The 23,733-nt window shown below is 36.6% G+C and overlaps 1 protein-coding gene across 19 annotated transcripts in view; it reads left to right on the forward strand.

The window, feature by feature from the left end:
- Window positions 1–23,733, forward strand: part of CREM (cAMP responsive element modulator) — a 71,805-nt gene that overhangs the window by 12,614 nt on the left and 35,458 nt on the right. For 14 of the 19 annotated variants that reach the window (XM_047867562.1, XM_047867554.1, XM_047867544.1 and 11 more), the window contains one exon: window positions 6,900–7,023. The exons of 1 other annotated variant lie outside the window; for it this stretch is intronic. In XM_047867562.1, the coding sequence (XP_047723518.1) occupies window positions 6,900–7,023 (124 nt within the window). Of the gene's footprint in view, window positions 1–6,899; window positions 7,024–18,598; window positions 18,929–23,733 lie in introns of those variants that run through there. 4 more of the 19 variants (XM_047867563.1, XM_047867558.1, XM_047867550.1 and 1 more) reach the window with 4 other exon arrangements.

The raw sequence follows: 23,733 nt of genomic DNA on the forward strand, positions 1-23,733 counted from the left end.
GAGGCCATAAAAGTGAAATGGAGTCACATTGTGAAAGAGATTGAATGGCAGTTTGGTTTGGTTTGGTAATTGAGAATATGGACTTTGGAAAAACACCTTAGTTTAGAACCTGGCTATGCCACCCAAAACTTTGATGGTAAGATCAGATTCTTAACTTCCTTATATTTGATTTTTATCTCTAAAAGAAGAACTAACTATACAGGTCTTATAAAGTTGTTAAGGATTAAAACTAGTATGATTTTACCCATGGTAGGCACCAACTAATAGTTGTGGTTATGATTATCATAAGAACTTTGAATTTTATCCTACAGTCAATAGGGAGCTACTAAAGACTTTTAAGCAGAAATGTATGCTTGAGAAAGGGAACTGTTAGCAGGGATTGGAGTAGGGAGATTGAGTGGTGGTGGAGAAGGGGATTAACTTGTTCATTAGTAGGTACAGTCATCACACTTGGTAATAACGCTGTAGGGAATGAAAGAGAGTCTCACAGATGACACCCAGCTTTTCAACTGAGCAATTGGATGGATGGTGAGGCCCCATTTTCTGAGGTAAGAAACTCAGAAAAGGAACATATTTGTGGAGGAATAAGAGGAAGTTAGTTTTGGATCCAGTGAGTTTGAGGTACCTGTAGGGCACCTATTTGGAGATGTTAGGCATTCGAATATATGATTTTGGAATTAAAGAGAGACCTCTGGGCTAGAGATCTAGATTTGAGAGTGATAACCCTGAAGCTTGGTGTTTGAATCTAGAAAAATGGATGACAATACCCAGAGGGAGATTTGAGAGTGAGGTGAGAAGGCGAAACAGATTCCTGAAGACATGCAGTGTGAAGGTTAACATTGAGTAAGGGGAGGAATTAATTAGCAAAGGAGCTTGTGGAATTGTCAGAGAATCTGATGAGAGCAGAAAATGCAGTATAATGACATCAAGATAGAGTTTAAGAAGGAAGATATCAACAGTTTGGAATACTGTTGAGGGATCAAACCAGATAGGACTTAAAATGAACATTAGATTTAGTGACAGAGATTGGTTACCTTTACTAGAGAAGTTTAGTGAAGCAGAAGTCAGTTTAGGGTTGTGTAGGAATAGGTGAGAGGTAAAGAAATGGGATAGTGTTGGGGTGCTTGTGTGGCTCAAACAGCTGACTCTTGGTTTCGGCTCAGGTCATGATCTCACAGTTCTGTGGGTTCAAGTTCCACATTAGGCTCTGTGCTGACAATGTGAAGCCTGCTTGGGATTCTCTCTCTCCCTTTCTTTCTATTCCTCCCCTGTTCACACTGTGTCTGTCTTTCTCAAAAAATAAATAAACTTTAAAAAAAGAAAGAAAGAAATGGACATAGTGTTGGTAATTCTTTAGTTTAGCAGTGAGAGGAAGAAGAGACATTCAAGGGAATAGTTAGAAAAGAACTTCTGGTTCAGTGTGTGTGTGCGTGTGTGTGTGTGTGTGTGTGTGTGTGTGTGTGTGTGTGTGTTTGAGATTGAAGAGATTTGAATAGGTTTAAATCTTGATAGGAGGAAACCATTGGAGAGGGGAGAGGATAGTTGATACTATAGTGCCTAGAGATCCAGAGGATAGATAAAAGAGTTTAAGAGTGGGGAGGCAGGAGGCAAAGTAAAATAGTGGGTATACAGGTAAGTGGTTTTTGATATGGTACCAGGAAATTGAGGGAGTACTCATCTGAAACAGGAAGCAAGGTCTTACATTGAGTGTAGGTGAGCTCAGGGATTTGAGAAGAGGGAGAAACATTTGAAAGAGTTGTACAGAATGGGAAAGTAAGTTCACTAGGGAAACAGTAAGATTGCTTCCCATTTGAGGTTAAAAACCATGAATTCAATAGCCTTAATAATATTGTTTTATAATTTTATTCAGTATTGTTCATAGAGTCATAGAGGAGATTGAATTGGTTTTATCTGAAATTGGTATTTACTAGGCAGATACAACAAAAAGAAAAGGGACAAGAGAATTTAGAGTATTGGGAGACAGTAATTGAAATGAGAAACCATGGATTCTAAGCTGAGTAGGATGAGATATGAAGAAAGGGGGTGGCTGATGGAAAGGGAGAAAGTGGTCTGAAGATCTCAGTGTGGTGGAACAACAGGTGTGATGGGAGTAATCAAGGGTGAGTGTCACCTGGGAGAATAGAATGTTGTAGTTAGGGTGGGATGTCAGAATCATTTCATAGGTGGAATAGTTTGGGACATGGTCTAGGTCCATTGTAAGACCAGCTAAGTAGATGGCTGAAGTGGAGTAGAGAAAATCTTGCACTAAAGCATCAGGGTGAGGCAGAGGTCCTTCCTTTGAGTGTTGAACATAGAATAGTGGAGAGTAAAGCTCTTAAGTCAAGTGCTAAAGTCTTCACTTTATATCCTGGATGTAGAGAAGATGATTATCATATGGATGAATATAAGATGGTACACCTAATATCCTTGGGCCTCAACAGAACAGGGATTTCTACAAAGACACAGAGGAGGAACAGCTGAGAAATAGTGAGGAACAAAGATGATACCAGGTCAACATTCTAATCCTGATTAGGTGTGGGAAGACAAGCTGGTCCCTCTTGAGAGGACTGAAGGGAGTGTTGGGAGTTCCAGATAGCACATTGCAAGGGCTTGGAAGAATAGGAGTAAGAATAAGCAACTGAAATACGGAGGGAAAGGAAGCACTATTTATGAGAGGGACAGTGGGGTATGGGAGGAGCTTACATCTTTGATGGTGACTGGGGAAATAGGAATGTGAGGTATTAATGGATATGATTCTGGCATGGAGGAAGGGGCATCATGGTTTAGTCATGGCTTACAGGGAGGCCAAGTGTGATATGTCATCTTTAGAATGGACAGCAGCAGTTGTGAGGAGCAGCAACTCAGCAGCTTGGTCCAGTGTTGGGAAAGGAAGTTATAATGGATGACACCACATGTGGCGGGGAAGATGAACAGGGGTGGCTGCTGACCTCCCATTTCTGCCTTTCTTTACTGGGAGGCTCAGCTCATCATGGCATCCTGATTTGGCTGATATTTAGCTCTGTGGGTTTTTGTAGCTGATCTGGTACTGACTCACATGTAGACACACGTTTGTAACCTGTAGCTTTGGTGCTTGAATACTCTTGACTAAAAGAAGGAATATTAGGGAAGGGACAGGTATGTGAAAACTGTAGATTGAGGTGCATCATAGGAGGGGAGTGTGCACAAATATAGACTTGGGAGTCATCTGCATACAGGACTGAAGGAGCCATAGTATGTAGATTGAAAAAAGGAAAAGGGCAAAGGATTGAACTGTGGGAAATACCCAGGAGAAAAATGGTCCAAGTAAGGTGATTAAGATAATGTATATAAAAACACGTTCATGTGTAAAACAATTAAAATGCTTAATAACTTACAAAGTCTTTTATTATATCTCAAAAAATGAGTCCTAGTTTCAGGTGACCTTTTAAGCATTAAAGTTTGTTTTTTTTTTTTTTTTCTTAAATGTTTATTTTTTGAGAGAGAGAGAGATAGAGAGAGAGAGAGAGCACGAGCAGGGGAGGGCATAGAGAGATGGAGAGAGAGAATCCCAAGCAAGCTCTGTGGAGTCAGCACAGAGCCCAATGTGGGGCTCAAACTTAGGAACCGTGAGTCATGACCTGAGCTAAAATCAAGAGACAGATGTTTAACCGACTGAGCAACCCAGGTGCCCCCAATAGAGCTTTTTATGATGAGAGTCTTCCTGCATTCTATTATGTGTATCTCTTTCCTTAAAGTAGACTGAGTATATTAACCTTTAGTTGATGACTCAGGATAGTTATGATACTTATCATTATTGAATTTTAACTCCTACATTTTTCAATTTCTTGAATGTAAAGAACTTGGCAACTTTATGCTGTATGGACCCAATTGCCACACACTTGGAATTCTAGATCTGCTTATTATGTTCTGTATCATTCCCCCTCCATCCCTGCCATTGTCAGCTGTCACTTCTTATATCTAGTATTTTTAGAAACTAGATGATTGAGAATTGTTTTGAAATAAAAATCAATGAGTTTAAAGTATGAACCCGTGAGAAGTTCTCTATGTTTTATAAGTTTTAGTGTATGGATCTTAGGCCATTTGTTTTGCCTGTTAACAAGAAACTTTGGCTTATTGTTGACTTGTTTACTGAATTCTATGTAGATATCAAATAGTTGAAATGTTATACTATATAGATGGACAAAATACACTAAAGGACCTAGAGTAGAGGAGGCATATGAGTGAGGTGGAAATTTTTTTTCTCTCTAGATCATTAAAAGCTATTATTTCTCTGGTTCCGTTCAACCTTTTCTAGCCCTACTTCTACAGTCCTGCGTTGCCTCTTCCTCACTGAATCTAAGTAGGCTTCCTTAGCAGCCAGATTCTCTACCACCATCAGCTATTGTGTTTTCTAACTATGCTCCATACTTTACTTCCTCTCATAGCTCTCCTTTCCTCTTCTACCTGGTTAAATTCTTCTTATTGTTTAATACACAACTCATATGGCCCTATCCTCAGGCAGGTATAATCCTTACTTCCTATATTTCCCAAAGCATTTTATGCATAACATCCTTGACACAATTTAAGAAGTTACTTTGGGGCTCCTGGGTGGCTCAGTTGGTTAAGCGTCTGACTTTGGCTCAGGTCATCATCTTGTGGTTTGTGTATTTGAGCTGAGCCCCACATCAGGCTCTGTGCTGACAGCTCGGAGCCTGGGGCCTGCTTCAGAATCTGTTTCCCTCTGTTTCTGCCCCTCCCCCACTCTCACTCTGTCTCTCTCTCTGTGTCTTGAAAATAAAATAAAAATAAACATTAAAAAAAAGTTACTTTACTTGTGTTCCCCTTTTGTGGGTCTACCTGATAGAATTGACCAATAAGCTAAGTTTTTCCTAAATTTTAATATACATCAGAATCTCTTGGATTTAAAAAAATTGGATGTCCCAGAAAGTTTGATTCAGTAGATTTGGGGTTGAGCCTGGGAATCTGCTTCTCACCCCCCACCCCAAAACAAGTACATTAGTTACTTCTGATAAGGGTTGTCCAGGGACCCACTAATGAATAAATTCCTTCAGGGATGGACTGTGATTTACCCACTTTTGTATTTTCAGGACCTGTCATGTAGATGGAGCTAACTAAATGTTTCTAAAATGAATAGTTTATTGGAGAAGGCCTTCTAGCATATATAGTGTTTGAGTTGAGACTCAAGTTCTTGGCGGAGCCTTAAGAGAGCTTTAAAAGGTGTAAGAAATAGCATAAGACAGCATTTCTCAAGTTGTTTTCAAAACACCACTTCTGGGACCTACCAGGTGGAAAAAGTCTTTGGTGGGCAGATACTTTTGGAAAATGCTGCCTATTGCACCCTTCATCTTCTGAAAGCACACTAGCATATTCAGGCTTTTTAGAAGTTCAGCAAAGAAAACCTTTTAACCCTGGATACTTACAACTTTTTCATTAAGTGTTCCATTACCCTCTCTTTTAAAAAAAAAAAAAAAGTTTATTTATTTTGAGAGAGAGAGAGAGTGCACACAAGAGCAAGATGGGGAAGGGCAGAGAGAAAGTCCCAAGCTGGCTCCATGCTGTCAACACAGGGCATGCTGGGCTCATTCTCACGACCACGAGATCATGACCTGAGCCGAGATCAAGAGTTGAACGATTAACTGACTGAACCACCCAGGCACCCCATCCCTCACCCTCTTTTAATGATAATACCTTTTCATATCCTGCAGACTAATGTTCTGAGGTATTCTTTTTGGGAACTGTTCACATAAGCAAAAGCAGAGCCTTAAGAATTGTCAGTTTGTACAGAGTGATGATCTATCCTTAGCTAGACTATTCTGGAAAATAATGAGAGATAAGGGGAATTGGGGAGTGTTGAGGGAAAGACATTTTTTTATAGTAGACTGTAGATTTTTATCTTTTATAATTGCTCTAAATTGTCATGATCAGTTGTAAGTACTGAAATGCTTTTCAGTAGTGAGGAGTAACTCATAGGTTTGAGGATGGAAGGCTTGGATTCAGGTAGTGACTATTGAAATACAAAAGAAGATAATTGAGTGCAAGACATAGATGAAAGATCTGTAGGATCTGTAACTACATCTGGAAGAAAGGTCTGTACATTTTAATTCAAAGTTCTAAGTGGCTTGCATATTTATGGACTATGTATTTAGACTACCAAACTGAGAAAGACACATTGTATCATTGACAGTTGAAAAGATGCATAAGAGTAGGCAACATAGTTCCTATAAGTTTGTAAAATTTGATTTTGTTTAATTTATTCTGTTTGTATTTTGTAATTTCTTCTAGCAGGATAAAATATAGAAATATAGAAATCATTAACTTAAATTGAAATCACAGACAAAATTATGTCAAAAGTTTTTCCTGAAAAAATTGGATTCTCTTTTTTAAAGAACTGGGGAGTTGCAGAACATGTGGTGAACCCTGTGTGATTCAGTTTGAGGGGCTTATCAGAAACTTAGTGCTGGCAAAGCTAGACACATCTTTATATTATAATGCATTTAATTTAGACAATGGGGAAATTCTTTGATAGTATATATTATCAAGCAGGTATATTAGGCCTTGAGAGTCCTAGAATATTTATACTCACTGTAAAATAGAAAACCTACTTTTTTCACTCATTTATACTAGAGGGCTTAAAATAATTATCAAGGAGACATTCTTATAAGGTTAAAAAAATTTTTTTAATAATGAATTCCCATAAAACATTTTGCAGGGCTCCCTTGGTAATGTTTGTGTCCGGTGAGCAGAGTTAGTTTGGAGAGTTAAGACTGCCACTGAACCTATTTCTTAAAAAGTAAGGCAGAACAGTTGGATGACAGAAATGAATATCAGAAGGCCAGGTAAAAGCAGAGAAATCTTTCAGAAAGGGCCTTAATACTTCTTCCTTTTTATTGTCTTTTCAGACAAATGACCATGGAAACAATTGAATCTCAGCAGGATGGAAGTGTAACAGATTCTGTGGCAGAGAGAGAATCTGCTGATATGCAGACCCAGACTGGTCAAAATTCAATCCCTACCTTAGCTCAGGTAAATTTAATGTAGGCAGTAGGCAGGCACTGATGAAAGTTAAACTCTATGGAAATAAGAAGTATGTGCAGGTTCTATTTTCTTGAAGTTGACCTTAAGTTTCCTCTGTTCCCTGGTTATCAGCCATTCTTGCTGATTTGATTTCAAAGAGAAGATACGTATTTTAATTACTTTTGCCTTGTAACAGACACTTTGCTGTGCTCCCTCCACCAGCACCACTTATGCAAAAAGAAAAACAAAAACCTGTCCACGATATGTAATCCTCAAGTTACTGTTTGAGAAGGTTGGTAATTCCAAGTTGATATAGTCTTATATTCTCGGGTAGAAATACTGCAGAAATCTTCCCATTTGCCTGGTATATATTTGCTTTGATCTTTACTTTCTTTTTAGCTAGATCTTTGAATTGGTCTCATTTAGAGACTACCAGTATGAGTTAGTGCCTGGTTTTCAGCTCCTAAAATTTATTTCTGAGATATGTATAAAAATATGTAGTAAAAACAAACACATTTGTTTATTTAGCTCATCAAATATTTATTGAGTACCTACAGTGTGTAGGTATTTTGCTAGATGCATGGGGAGGTGTAGTTTCTGGCCTTAAATATCTCATGGTTTAGTGGGGAAGACAGGTGTTTGAATGATAATTCCAATAGTGTAAGAAGTGCCATAAAACTTTATGTAAGGCTGACAGAGGAGAGGGAGCAGCTGCTAACTGGGAGTACTTTGCGGAGGATTCTTACTTTTGAGCTAGATGTAAAGGGTTTGATGTAGGAGACTGCCATGCGGACAAGGATAGGGAAGCATATGGTAGGCCAGGAAAGAGTGTGTGCAGAGGCACAAAGCCAGAGAGTACATGGTGTCAGGGAACTACAGGTGTAGAAGCTAATTGGAGCCCAGCATCAGGGCTAGGATGCTGAGTTGGTAAAGGTATGCAGAGGTCATGTACATTTGAGAGTGTAGAGTATCCTGGATTCTAAATATTCTTGAAATATTTCCATGTTCACTATGTTTAGAACACTAGTAGCTGTGTGGACCATGTGGAGGTTGGATTGGAAGTCAACCAACGGGTAGAGAGGACACCATTTATGTGGAATCATGGTATTATAGGATATGGTGGAGTGGTGAGATTTTCATAGGATCTTGAAGGGAGGATAGAAAGGACCCAGATGGCTGACTGGAGGTCCAGGGGGAACACCAGGTACTTCCTGGGTTGTTTCAGGCCAGACTGGTTCTTGTGAGGTCCTTCATCCCCAGGACAGGACCCCAAGCACCCAGCCTGCTTTTCCTTCCTCCTTCAAACTTCTAACACCCACTCACCCCCTAGGGGTTTTCTCACAAGTGTTCTGTGGAACTGCATCTCCCTGGCAACACCCCCTCTTTGTTACCCTGACACAGGCATGCAGACCTTTTGCTATTTAAAAGGGGGGGCAGCCTTTTTCTTATTAACAAAATGTATGTTCATTGTAGAGAATTAACAAAATATGTATTATTATAAAGAAGAAAATAAAAACTGTCCATAATCTTGACATCCAGAAATTTAATCATTGTTAACATTTTGGTATATATCTTTTAGTCTTATGATCCGTGTAAATAGAATACAGTACACATATATTTTTTCATAAATTTGTGATCCTCTAGAGCTTTTATCACTATGATTCCTGATCTGTAATTCTGCCCTTCTTTGCTGAAGCAGTATTTGAAAGCAAATCTTCCTTTCGCCTCCACCGCCCTCCTCTTAGGTACTGGCTCACTTACCCTCACAGAGCCTCCCCCTCCCTCTTGTGGGCCTGCACAGTCAAAACAATAGCTCTCCATTGTCTAAAACTGATAATTTGCAATTCTGAGGACCTTCAGCCTGGGTGACACCCAGCTCTGTGAGCGTCAGTTCAGAAGTTGGTAAAGAGTTCAAGTAATATGAAGTCTGAAAAATAACCTTGAATTTATGAGGTCTTAGAATTAAATAAGAGTCCAGCGAACAGAAACTAGATTTTAGTAGATTAGAAAGTGAATAAGAGGTAGAGGAGGTAGAAATTGGGAGTATAGATTCTTCAAGAAATTTTTCTGTGTAATTATAGAGAAAGATGGATCTGTGAGACAAAGGAATGAGAACAGGGGTATGAGAAAGTTAGAGCAGGGGTATGGGAAAGTTGAGTGTTTTGAGGAAAATGGAAAGAGACACGTGTGAGAAGGCTGAATCAAACCTAGGAAAAGCCTGTGGCTTACATTTATAATGCTTGCTTTTTTAACTGTCTCAACTAATCAAATGTTGGTATTTATTAAATCTGAATAGCAAGTACATGAACTTGCTCTAGTATTTTATTTTCTATGTGTCTTAAAGATTGGATCAAAAAATAAACTATGGTTTTTATCTTACACACATTAAGCATGTTGAGAGATTAAGATAACCCTTGTGTCGAATCATTGATTATTTTGGTTAACTAAGAGTTATTCTCTGTGCCATGCATGGATCATGATTTTTTGAAGAATTAGGACACAGTTCTTAGTAGTCAAAATTTTCTAAACATGATTACCAATTTATATTCTTGTGATGCCTGAAGCTGTTCATTTATGAGGTATTCATTATTATGCAATACTATATAAGTATTAGGAAATCAGGTTGAACTCTTTTTTAAACCTATAATGCATACTAAAAGTGACTACTCTTCTGAATAATTCCTGATGTCAATGTATACTTGCCACCTGTTTCATTTTTTTTTTTCAGATTAGAGGACTATTTTGTATAGAGAGGAATTTGTAACATTTAATTTCATTTTTACATGGTCAAATTACCATTAACTAGTATAGGAACAAAAAGACCAAAAGATTTGATCAGTTTGATCCTTTGCATCAAACTAGTAGTAGTTTTGAGTACCCTGGCTTTTCCAAAGCTTCTGCTAATCAAGGGTACTCCAAAAACCAAATCAAGGGTACTCCAAAAACCATCACATTCATGAAGATCTGACAGCTTGAGCTTGCTCTGTGCCCTCAGGCCTCTGTGTGTACAAAGGGAGGCTAGAGTTTTAAGTTTCCAGTTTTTCTGTTTTATAACTTCCCAGATATAAGTGGAGTCTTTTCCTTCTGTGTGTCTTCAAAAGTATATAGAAGTCACAGTGGTGATAATGTCAAAGAGCTGGAAAGCAGGAGTTTCCATAAACAGACCCTGGGGTGGCAAATCCTGGAGGTTAAATTGTGAGTTGGGTTTCTTCTTGCCTGAGTTATTTTTCATGTTGATTTATTTTTAATTGAAGCTGCTTTCTTCTTCGTTAAGTGTATGCGTTGCCATGTAAGACTAGATTCCATTCCCCTCTCCCCTTGGAAAAACTCTTGGTAATAAATTGGAGAGTTTATTTTATTTTACTTTATTATTATTTTTAAAATTTTTATTTATTTATTTAGAGAGAGAGAGAGAGCGCAAGAGAGAGCACACACTTGCAGGGGAGGGGCAGAGGAAGAGAGGATCTGAAACAGGCTCTGCACTGTCAGCTCAGACCCCTACTTGGCTTGAACTCACGAACGGTGAGATCATGACCTGAGCTGGAGTCGGACACCTAACCCAGCTGGGCCACCCAGGCATCCCTGGAGAGTTTATTTTAGATAACCAAACCAGGAAAAAACCCTGTCCAAAAGCCAAAATGGTGAAAAGCAAAATTACTATATATGTGTATATACATACATATATATGTGTATATATATACACATATATATGTATGTGTGTGTGTGTGCACGCATGTGTGTACATAAGTATATACGTATGTATATATTACTGTATATACAATTAGTTTTAAAATAGTCACACATCCTCTGGAAATAATATAATCTTTAAATGGATAATGGGAAGTTAAACTTTCTTTTATAATGTAAGATTTCAAACATATACAAGACTAGAACAATGCTACTATAAATTTATATGTATGTATATAAATAGTTACTAAGATTTTATAGTCTCATCTATCTTCTTTTTTTGTTGAAGTATTTTAAGCAACTCTGCAAATTTCAGACATCATGTCATTTTACTCCTACTTCTTAGTATACAACTTATAAAAGATTATGGACTTTTTTTACTGTAACAAATGTCACAGTCATACCTAATAAAATCAAGCATAATTCCTTGACATAATATGTACTTCTTATTCACATTTCCCATTTATCTCACAAATGTGTACTCTACTCTGAAAGCAAGATTGAGGACACCCTGAACTTTACTTGTTGTAAGCCTCTTGGGGATTGTTAATGCCACCATGAAGATGTGGGTAGGTGAGGTAATAATCCACATGGAGCCACTGGAAAGGATGTGCTTTAAAACTAGCTTTCTGGAGCCTCATTCCTTAGAGCGGCTGATGAAGTCTGTGGGCCTGAGTTTGGCACCTCTTCTCTGAAATACCTCTTCTTTATAAATGACCAGTTCTCAAGCTTTCAGCAAAGATGAAAGGAGCAGAATCACAGGAGTCATGGAGCTCGAAGCTCTGGAGATAATCAGGGTCATTATATTGCCTCAAAAGAATTTGTTCCAATATAAAATTTAATCTTTCCTTTGGACCTGTGTATTTTTGGAAACAAGGAGACTATAGGCAGCAGAGAAAACCACTAGGGACTGTTCAAGGATTATATGCTCTGCTGATCTCCTTTCTTATCCTGTCTGTTCTAAATGCAAACAGTATTTAAAGAAGCACCTCAGAATAAAGCAGGCCCAGGGGCATCTGGGTGGCTCAGTCAGTTAGCAGTTAAGCGTCCACTTTGGCTCAGGTCATGATCTTGCAGTTCGTGAGCGCTGACAGGTCAGAGCCTGGAGCCTGCTTCAAATTCTGTGGTTCCCTCTCTCTCTGCCCATCCCCTGCTCGTGCTCTGTCTCTCTCTCAAAAGATAAACATTAAAAAAAATTTTTTTTTAAAAAAAAAGAAGAAGAAAGCAGGCCTGGCATGCAGCGAGGGGTTGAAGCAGGAATGATTTAACAAAAGACACATTTTAATGTATGAGTTTTATGTTTTCTGTTTCAATCTGGTGGACAATTACGATGACATTTCTCATTGCTTTGGCTAGCTGTGCCAAAAATCCACCTTCTTGGTCCTAAGTAGGACCAGGAAGGATGTGTTTGGCTATCATAAAATGAGACAAAATAAAAGCAACATTTGCTCTTGATAATGGGTCAGCAGCTTCCTATTTGTATGCTAATGATCGGCTGCATTGTGTTTAGTTTATTTAGTATTACTGTTAGCTAACTAAATCTAGTTTAAGCTTAGTGTTTAGTTGAATCTTGGTTTTCTGACTTCAACATACTAATTCCATTACTTGAGGGATTCTTCCTGAAGGAGAAAAATATTCCTCTCAAGATTTTGAGGTAAAAATGTTCATTTCAGTATTAATTTTCTATTGCTCCTTATTTTTATGTATTCCTTCTTCTGGCTCTTTTTCATTGCCTTAATTTAATTGTTTATGTAATGTTTTATTCACTTAGAATGATCTCAAAAATGAACAAAAGTTGGAGGAAAAAGTAAAACAATTTTTTTCAGTAAATGTGAAATCTGCATTGTATGATATTCTTTAGTCAACTAATTCAAGAAAATACAGTTTTGAAATATAACTCATTCATGAAGGTAATTCAAGGTTTGAGGGACATAAGTGAGAGTAATTTGTGAACTTGTTCAGTTTGAACAAGAATGTTATATTTCTATATCTGTACTCATATTTTGTAATTTTGTATATAATAGCTAAGTACATTTCTTTAAACGTTAGTTTTTAGTTGTAGGATGCACTCTACATTTGCATCTTAGTGATAAAACTTTGAATAAAATTTGATGTTTAAAGGTGCTTTAAGCACGTTTAAAGCAATCAGAGGCAAATTGCAGAAAAAGATTTAGTTTTTATACTTATTATAATCAGAAAGAAATACATACAAATTAGTTTTAGTGCTGGAGAGATTGTTAAAGATTTTCCCTCATTTGTAATGATTTTCTATGAGGTTTGGATACCTTCTGTTTCATGTTCCAAGTTCTCAGCTTTAGTAAAACATGTGGTTTGTCACTAGCAGTAATGGAAAAAGAACCAAGTGTAAATATAGTTATTCTTTTTACCCTTTTCTCTGTGATTGTTTTCTAGTAAAAGAGTAGGCTCAGGGAATGGTTTATAGGTAAGCTGACGTTTAAGAGGTACAGACTTTCAGATTTGCCAGATGAAAATGTTCTGAAAGAATGTTCACGACAGTGTCAATATAACTTACTGCTGAATTATAAACTTAAGATGGTTAAATGGTAAATTTTATTCTAACTTTATGACAATAATGAAAAAAACAACAAAAAGTAGACATTGAAATTTGAAAAAAGGGAATGTTAATTTTTGTGGTTTCTTTGAATAAGATTCAGAGGTTATTTAGTTTGTCTGATTTTAATTTTTAACGTTGCTACGACCTTTGTAAACTCCAAACTGTTAAAGGAATTAGATTTGTTAAAAGAACTACAAAACACAGAGGCTTTTAGAAATTTTCACTTCATTGATTAATTGTGATGGCAGCTTAATAGTGCTCTTCAGAAATGTGAGTTTTATAAGCCTGACAGCTAAATCTCTCATGGTTCTCCAAAATGGCATTGGAGAGAAAAGCCTGCTTATGGTAGTGAATGTATTAAGTAGATACAATATCAAATGAAGATGAAGCAAACAGAAATAGTTCAGGAAAAAAAACTTACCTTTAAATAGGTATGTTCTATACAGAAGTAGGCCTCTACTTTGGCAGATAATACCTTAAAAAAAAAAAAAGATAATGGGTATATATTTGATAATCAGATATGTTAATACACTGATAGGTATTGCTAGTATAAGTTGGTCTCCCAGGTCCTTAGAACTTTCTAGTTTTACCTTTTTTAAAGACTTGTTTACTACTTTGCACTTGGTGTAAGGAAAAAGAACTCTCATGAATACGTATATGCACAGTTTGAATTAAATGTAGCTGTTTACTTAAAAGTACTGAAGTATTTTTCGTACTATTTTGTAACACTAAAGACACAAAATTATTTTCTTAATGTTTATATATAGTTTTAAGTTAATACTTAAGACTGAATTCTTTGATCTTCATTTCTTAAAAACATAAGAATACTAATTTCATAGATTAAGGTAAAGGAGATGCGGTGTGTGAAGTGCAAGTACAGTGCTTGGCACCTGTTTGCTTTTATCATTACACCAACCTGCCTCAGATGGTTAGAGTGGTAGCAGTTAGGCCAGTGGTTGCCATTAGGCTTTAAGACGAAGTGGCTTATACTGGTTTAAAAATACATTGTATTAGAAATTCATTCAAAAGTAATATAAATCTACTGACTATTCTCAAATAGGCCTCCAGAGGGTATAGAGAAGGAAAGATAATTTATAGTTGTTTTATAAGCAACATTCTGCTATGATGCCATGAACTTTCTTTAATTGGTATGTTTCATGCTCCTAAATTAAAAAAAATTTTTTTTAATGTTTATTTTTGAGAGAGAGAGAGAGAGAGCGAGAGCGTGAGTGGGGGAGGAGCAGAGAGAGAGGGAGACACAGAATCCAAAGCAGGGTCCAGGCTCTGAGCTGTCACCACAGAGCCTGACGCGGGGCTTGAACCCACAAACCATGAGATCATGACCTAAGCTGAAGTCAGATGCTTGACCGACTGAGCCACCCAGGCGCCCTATGCTCCTAAATTTTTATATTTTGGATTTCTTTTAGGGATTTAAAAACATTGCAAGAATTTCTTTATGCCATTTTGGCTCTAAAAACCTAAATTCTGATTTATTACTAGACTTTAGAGTTCATGTTAAGACCAAGTTTCATTATAATGCTTTTTTTAGGAGCAAAATTCTTTGACTTGCCTGTGTATGTTCTCTGACCTTTGGACTGAAACTGAAAAAATTTAAGGATGCAATTTGGTCTAGTCATATTCTGTCACTGATTAGGATTTTGAATTTTGTTAACTTCCCACCTGAATTTTGAGGAGGACTTAAAAAGTATTTTAACCTTTGCAAATCAGAGGATTAATACATGTAAATTCATTAACCTCTAAATTCGTGATTAAATTATTTAAATGAAATGCAACAATAATAAAAATAACAAAAGTGAGTATTTACTGCATGCTCAGTATATGCCAGGCACTTGGGCTCTGTCCTCATAACAACTCTGTAGAAAGGTACTTCTTTCATTCTTAGCACTTGTGGAAAATAAGTTATAGAGAGACTGAATAACTTTTCATAGTTCACACAGCTAGTTAGAGGCAGAGCCAAAATTAGAACCCAGGCAATCTGGTTTTAGATTTCATTAAGCAGTCTACTTGTAATACATAGGGTACTCTGTGTTGAACCAGACAGTACCTTGGAAATTCCATAATAATGTAATATAATAAATACATGTTATATATATAGTTGCTGTATACACACACACATGCAGTACTATGCAGTATCTATTACATATAGACTGTATACTGTTATTCCTTCATTGTTCAGTGGCAGATTAAGATAGTTCCATTTTTTTTAAGTTTATTCATTTTGAGAGAGAGAGAGAGAGAGAGAGAGAGAGCGAGCATGTGATCAGGGGAGGGGCAGAGAGGGAGAGGCAGAGAGAATCCCATGCAGGTTCCACGCTTTCAGCACAGAGCCCAATGCGGCACTTGATCTCAGGAACCGTGAGACCATGACCTGAGCCGAAACCAAGAATCAGACTCTTAAATGACTGAGCCACCCAGACACCCCAGGATAGTTACATATTTAGATTCCAACTCAGCTTTTCATCTGGGGTGTGTGAAGAGCATAGAAAATTTAAATTTCATCCATTTTGATGTATTATTAATTATTTCCATGTTATATCTAGCGCCAGTACCCATTTTAAGTGTTGAACCATAACTCTGGGCCAAGAGCACCCAGAGTTTTAGAATTATATTTTATAAGATGATGAAGAAATCAGTCCCATTGCCTTTGGTACAATCAATTTATTGAATGCTTTCCTGCCAAGAAGCTAGTTAGTTACTATATCCACCAAATATGGGGCCATAGTTATTTATTATTTTTTGTGTTTGGTAAAAAAATACATGAATCTGCAGTCTTAACAAGTTTAAGTGTACAGTTTAGTGGTGTTAAGAATATTCACATTGTTGTGAAACAGATCTCCAGAATATTTTCATCTTGTAAATCCAAAGGTCTGTACCCGTTAAATGTAAACTTTCTTTTACCCCTGCTTTCACCCCTGGTAACCACCACTCTACCTTCTGTTTTTATGAATTTAACTACTTTTAGATACTTCATGTAAGTGGATGGATCAGTATTTGTCTTTTTGTGAATGGCTTATTTCACATAGCATTATGTCCTCCAGGTTCATCCATGTCATAGTATGTGATAGGATTTTTTTCCGTTTAAAGGCTGAATAATATTCCTTTGTGTATGTGTGTGTGTGTTTGTGTGTGTGTGTGTGTGTGTGTGTGTATTTACACCACATTTTGTTTATTATTACTATTTTTAAAGAAGTTTATTTTTGAAGTAATCTCTACACCTAATGTGAACCTCGAACTTACAGCAGGAATCACACACTCTTCCAACCGAGCCAGCTAGGTGCCCCTGTTACTACTTTTTTTAACGGGGTTTTGTATTTGCTTTTGTTTTTGTTTTTTTTTGCCAGTTCAGTACTCTTTAGAAACTTACACCAAGTTATTGCTTGAAGAAACAAAATAAAATAATTCAAGTGAATTGCAATTTGCTTTATAGACATTCTTACAAAGAGTTTTTTGCTCAGAAATAAAGATTAACCTGAAGTTTGGCTAATAAGTGGTTTTCAACATTCGTTCTGTGGTTTCTGGCTTTTGGCATATACATTTCTTATTCGTTATTAGAAATGATCTGTATTATTGTTAAGAGTAGTTTCAATATTTATGATTCTTATATCTGCTCGGTAAATGCCATTTTAGGCTCAGGATTTCACTGCAGCTTCATTAGGTGTGTGTATTTGCATCTGGCAAATATGTAATTATAATCAGTTTTAGTTTCAGTCTTACTGAAACCAAATATAAAATTGATTTTTAAAAGTTCTCAAGTTAAAAGAATTATGACTTCTTTAAGATAATACTCATTTTCATAGTGCTTTTAAAATATAGTATGATTAATGAAGCACATCTCATATTGGTTAGCATAAAAAAATGATGTTCCAACTGTTATAAATAGGAAGTTCAAGATACTATAAGGATCAGGTAGGAAAAACAAATCAGCTAGAACATTGTTTTTCAAAGGCTGAAGAACCCCTAATTTTAATTTGTGCTCAAATGATCCTCCCTGCTTATTTGATGTATGTATAATCAAAATAGACTCTGTATAATTGAGAATGACTTGATTCCAATATTTGCTTTGCTTTCAAGAGGAGAATTTAAAAAAATTTTAGTTTTTATTTTTATTTTATTTCATTTTTTATTTGTTTTGAGAAGAGCACGAGCGAGATGCAGAGAGAGGGAGAGGGAGAATTCCAAGCTGTCTCTGTGCTGTCAGTGCAGAGCCCAATGTAGGGCTTGATCCCACAAACCCATGAGATTATGACCTGAGCCAAAACCAAAGAGTCAGATGCTTAACTGACTAGGCTATCCAGGAGCCCCAAGAGGAGAATTTTTTTAAAGAGACTTAATATTCGGCCATTTATATTTACAGTACCAGAAACTGTGACCCACTTCCCCCTTCTTATAGTATTCAGATTATAGATTTCATATAGTATCTGTTTATGCCCCCCACACAATAAAAGCATGTGAGACAACAGCATTCCCATGGAGTTCTGTTTAGAATTTTAACATAGTAGATATAAAAATCTGAGTCTTATGTGCTAAGTGTGTTATCAGTAAATATTTGAAATTCCCAAGGTAAAATTAAGTAAAATTTAACTGTGTTGAATTTTGCAGTCTGTTAGCCACACTTAAAAATAGAAAAGAAAAGAAACTCTGTAGGAAAGAAGGACACTAAAAATGAGACAAAGTCTATATTTTCCATTTTGTGTTTTCTTCATTTAGTACATTTAAGAACAACTTTTCATTTTTTTAATGTTTTTCTTTATTTTTGAGATACACACACACACACACACACACACACACACACACACACAGAGTGAGTGGGGGAGGGGCAGAGAGAGAGAGAAGGAGACACAGAATCTGAAGCAGACTCCAGGCTCTGAGCTGTCAGCACAGAGCCCGTCACGGGACTTGAACTCATGAGTTGTGAGATCATGACCTGAGCTGAAGTTGGACTCTCAACCAGCTGAGCCACCCAAGTGCCCCAAGAATAACTTTAAAAAAAATAAAATGAAATATTTTGCATCTTATTCAGGTGTTCACTTTTATAATATTATCTCCCTGATTCCAACCTTAAAATATGTGAAATATTCTGTAAACACTTTTTTTCTCATAGAAGAAACAGACTCTTTTAAGAATCTTGTTTTAATACACAGAAATCAAGATAGTTTCCCTTCTTCTTGCTTAGAGTATTAGTAGATTTTAATTGTAGTCCTTAAAATAGGTAATGTGTAGATTTGATTTCTCAGGAGAAGTGACAGTGAGATCTGCTATGATGTGAATTCACATTTTTTCCCACCCTTTATTAACTGTCTTGAATGCAGGCCCAATAGCTCTGTGACATTTGCAGCTGCACTGTGACATCATAAACCCCATCATAAGGGAACCTGGCTACGGATTGGAGGTAGTCCACTAGGTGCTAATCAAGTGCTGTGTTACAACATTGTGAGGTTTTCCCAGTTACAAGTGTTGTTATAAGGATTTTTAAATTATTATTGCAAAGCCAAGTAAGGCTGTCGGTTGCATCAGTTTAACTTCAGATCAACTACTGTCTAGTGGGGTTGGTGGTGGATGTGGTGGCATCAGCATAATCTATGTTTCAGGCATCCAATAGAAGAGGATTATTCAGGGGATCTGGAAGAAAAGGTAAATTATGTCTACTATGAGTTCATTCTACACACTTTCTGAGCCTCATAAAAAGAGATATAAATATGAAATATAAAATATACCCATTTTATTTTTTTGTTTTTTGAGGAGCTGTCTACATGACTGTTGGAATGTGATGAATATACTCATAGATCTTCCTATGGCCTTCTCCTTCTCTTCATTTAAGCTTTTTATAAAAGCAACTGTTCCCTCCTCTGAGAAGCTTTCCACAACAGGTATATTTTGATTAGCCTCCTTCCACACTACCCCTGCCTGTCACTCTCTGATCTCTTACTCCGCTTCATTTTTCTTTGAAGAATTTAACACCACCCAAAATGATACATTTGTCTCTTCATCTGTTTTCTGTCTCCTGATCTGGGAGAGCAGAAACTTTTTCACTATCTCCACTGTCTAGACTGGTCCACATGGCAGGCTCCCAATAAATATTTGTCAAGAGAATAAAAGAATGAGTTAATTCATAAGTATGACTTGTTTCTGTGAGATTTTTTGTGTGTATTTAGCCTTGGAATGAGTAGTTGACATTTATAAGAAATATTTCTCTATTTCTACCTGCAGTATGCATATTTTAGTTCAGATGAACTAAAGTTTATGTCCCTTTACCAATGTCTTTTTAGGAAAGACTATTAATTCTCTTCTTTTTCCAGAGCTTCTTTAGAATTCTGTTTGCACATTATGAATAAAGTAATTATAATACTTTTAATAGATTGCTCTTTCTTAGTGTTGCTCAGATCTTTGTTTTTTTGGCTCTAAGGCATCAGTCACACAATTCTCCTTCTTATTAGCATTTTCACTTCGTTGCCCTACCATTGCTTTCAACCTGGCCTACCTAAAACTGAATCTACCACCTGACACAAAACAAAAAGATGCTTCTTTATTTACCCACTTTTGGCTTTAGAACTTCCATGCATGTTCTTGAATCATTGCCAGTGTTCGTTCTATGCCACCTGTGTACAATACACCACTTCAAGATGCTGTATATTCCACTTGTGGCCCATGTGATCAGTATAATATAATGATAATACTAAGATGTAAATGTAGGGAGCCACCTGAGGTTTTGTTTTGTTTTTTAATGAATAACAGTGGTTTAGCCTATTAACTCTACCAGTTCAATGATAGGACTAATACTAGTCACATCAGTTTTGGTAAAATCAATGGGAATAGAATGTCTGAATATAGAATGTCTCTAGATCTAAGGGGTTTTTCTGTTTTTGTTTTTGTTTTTTTTCCCCAAAGATATATCTTAATTCTAACTCTAGGGTATGTTATTTCTGCTGGTTCTCTACGTGTATTTCAGCAGTTTAACAAAAGAGCTGACCCGTGAGCTTTTGCACTGCCCAGAGTTTGGACATAGAGAAGTTTCACTGTAGTTATAGAATTCCTATAACTCATCTCCAGAATTCTAGGAATACAGTTTGTATTAGTTCCCTTTCCCCAGCAGGTATTCTTGACACTAAGCCACTTTGATAGAGTGATTATTTAATAATTTAAAATCTTGAAAATTATACTTGAAAGGTAAGTAAAGCAACTTAGAACATGATTTATATTTATCAAGCCTGTATGAATCTTTCTTGAGTTGTTCATTCTTCAAAATATCTAACGTCTTTGAAGCTGGATTTCCAAAATTTAAAACTTCTGCTTAAAAGCTTGAATTTTATCACTGACCATAAACACTGTTAGTTGTTTTTCTTGAAGTGACAAGCTCACTTCATTTGCTTTTAAGAAAATGTTTTCCTAAAGCTCAAGTTTGAATAGCATAATTTGTTTGGCTATTGGCCATTCTTTTGAGAAAACTGATCTGCCATCTCAATCTGCAGGTCCAGTCTGTAATACTTCTAGTACCCTGGGGTATAATTCATATTATATTTTACTCAGTCTGACATCTGAACTCTCTATCAGAGTTACTGGATATATTGGTTCCGGCTGTGCTGCTGTGGTGTAGTTGATATCACAGCCTGCTGTGTTGCTCAGTTCTTTACACTGTGAGCCAGGGCCTAAGAGCTACTTTGGGATACAGCAGCAGTTTTCAAAGTGTGGTGTGCACAACCCTAGGAGAGACTCCAGGAGACTTTCAGGAGGCTTAGGAGGACTAAAGTATTTTCATAATAATGCTAAGGCTTCTTTTCCTTTTTCTCTATATTGATACTTGCACTGATGGGTGTAAAAATAGAAGAGGGTAGGGGTAAAGCTGTTGGCGCCTTAGCATGAATCAAGTCAGAGGCATCAAACTACACCAGTAGTCATTGTGTTCTTCATGGACATTCTCTTGCAGTTTTCAAAAAAATACCAGTTTCACTTAAAAATACCCTGGTGAAGCAATAAATATTACCCATTGTATCAAACCTTGACCCTTGAGTACATGTTATTTTAATATTCTGTGTTACGAAATCGGTATGTTTACTGAAAGCATTTCTGTGTAGTAAAAACTGACGGTGTTCTTGAAGAAAAACACTTGAGTAATTGAGTGGCGAGATGAACTAGCTGGGTTTTTTTTCCCATAGGACATCAGTTTTCTTAAAAGAATGGCCAATAGCCAAACTATGCTATTCAAACTTGAGCATTTGGAAAACGTTTTCTTAAAAGCAAACGAAGTAAGCTTGTCACTTCAAGGAAAACAATTGACAGTGTTTATTGTCAATGAAAAAATTTAAGCTTTTTAAGCAGTTTGAATTTTGGAAGTCCTGCATCTACCACTGTGAACTTGATAGTTTTTCAGTATTTATAGTATTCTGATGAGATTGATGTTGATTTTAATGAATGAGATTTTCTGATAAAGTATCATGAAATGTGGCCGCATTTGGGAGATCTGCTTAACTGAGTGAGCCAATATTTTCCAGATAACTACTGCATGGTGTTACAGAATCATGCATGGGATCCATTCAAAGTATAAGACTGGTCAGTGGATGTAACTGATGTGGTTCCAGATTCCACATTGCAACTAATCTTTATGTGAAGCAACCACCTGTTGAGTTTTGGTGTAGTAACAAAGAACACTATCCACATATTTTGAAAAAGCTATTATATTACTCTTCCTTTTCCAATGATATGTCTGTGAGGTCCAAATTTTCTTCAGGTATTGACTAAAATAACATATTGCAACAGATTCAGTGCAGAAGTAGGTATGAGAATTTAGCTGATTTAAATTAAACCAGACATTAAAAGAATTTATAAAAAAGTAAAGCATTGATACTCTTGTCACTAATATTTTGTTTTGGAAATGTAATTATTTTTAATAAAATGCTATTTATGTTAGCATGTAATGGAATTGTTATTTTTAAAATGTAAAAATGTTTCAGTTTTCATTTCTAATATAAATATCAATGCACATAACCAATGGTATGCTGGAGCTGACTTGTGAGAGCCAATTATGTGCATCTTTTTCCAACTTTATGTTCAGTGTCATCCATTGGTAACTTGAAATCTGCCACAGTAGGAGTTTTTACATTATGGAAATCAGCAAACCTTTCAAATCAAGGTTCTCCTTTCCCAAAAACTGATTGACAAATGTTGACAGCACCCTACTGGATATAAATCACATAAACAAAAGCTTTTTGAGTCATCAGTAATTTTTAAGAGTATAAAGGTGTCCTGAGAGACTAAAAAGTTTGAGAATTATTTGTGTGGTGAAAAGAATACCTTTTGGTAATTGGCCCACAAAGGGGTGGATGCCCTTTTATTATTCATACAGCTTTGTCTTTTGTGCTGGTTTGTCATTTGTAAAACAAATCCTCCCCCCCCTTTTTTTTTAGCTTCTAGTTATTAAATTTATCGATTCTATTATGGCATGATCTTTTTCTTTCCCCAAAAATCTAACGTAGGCAATAATACTGCAAGGGCAGGTGGGCTGAATTTGCTCTGTGGGCTACATTTTGGGTGTCTTTGCCCTGTTCTGTTGGTTATGCAAGCTCATATCAGGGCCTGGCTCAAGTTGTGGCTTCTACACAAAGCCTCTACTTACTGTTCAGGCCCATGCTGATCTTTCTATTCTGTACTCCTTGACTTTCATGACCTGTACAATGGAGCAATTAGTTCTATACTGTTTGGCGTGCTATTGTTTCTTGGGTGTTAGTTTTGTCAATTCTACTTTATACCCTAGTGCACCCAGTACAATGCTCACCACATAGGTTCTCTTGCATGGATGAACGATTTTTACTTCCAGGTTACCGAAGAAGTTTGCTTTCTAAGGAAATGATCTTGTAAATAAATCTTATTATTTGTTATAAACCCAGTTTTTAGTAATTGCTTTAAAGTATAAGTAGATTGGAAAGTAGATTGATGTTTCTTAATGTGAGGCACTACACAGAGACTTCCTTCAAAGTTTGTTTTAGATCTTGTGGTTCTACTACCATTCATGATAGAAGCTGGTAGCTTATTTCACTTATTTCATATCCAAAGTCTTTGGTTCTTGAGTAGGTTATAATGAGTAGTGAAACAGTAAAAGGAGGCAAAGTTTCTAAGATTACATTGGCCTATAGGATTGGGTTGTTTACTCAGTAGGAAACTTAGCAGGTTTTAAATCCAGGGGAGTGGAGGTATTGTGTTTTGCTGGTACAGGTCTCTGTTGAAAGCACTCAGGGGTGCTGGGAGATGGCTGTACTCTGTGCAAGCTGAATGATGGTTCTGGCCCTCTTCTCTAGATGCTTGAGCTAGCAGGGAGGGAATCTGTAAGAGGGCCATACCAGCTCCAAGGCATGTACTTTCTCTGGATCACACACACTAAGGGCATGAGGGGTCTTGGAATTCCTCTGGCCTGTGCCTTTTTTGTGATTATGGGGGGATAACAGTAA

This window comes from Prionailurus viverrinus, chromosome B4 (assembly GCF_022837055.1).
Source record: "Prionailurus viverrinus isolate Anna chromosome B4, UM_Priviv_1.0, whole genome shotgun sequence".
NCBI lineage: Eukaryota > Metazoa > Chordata > Mammalia > Carnivora > Felidae > Prionailurus > Prionailurus viverrinus.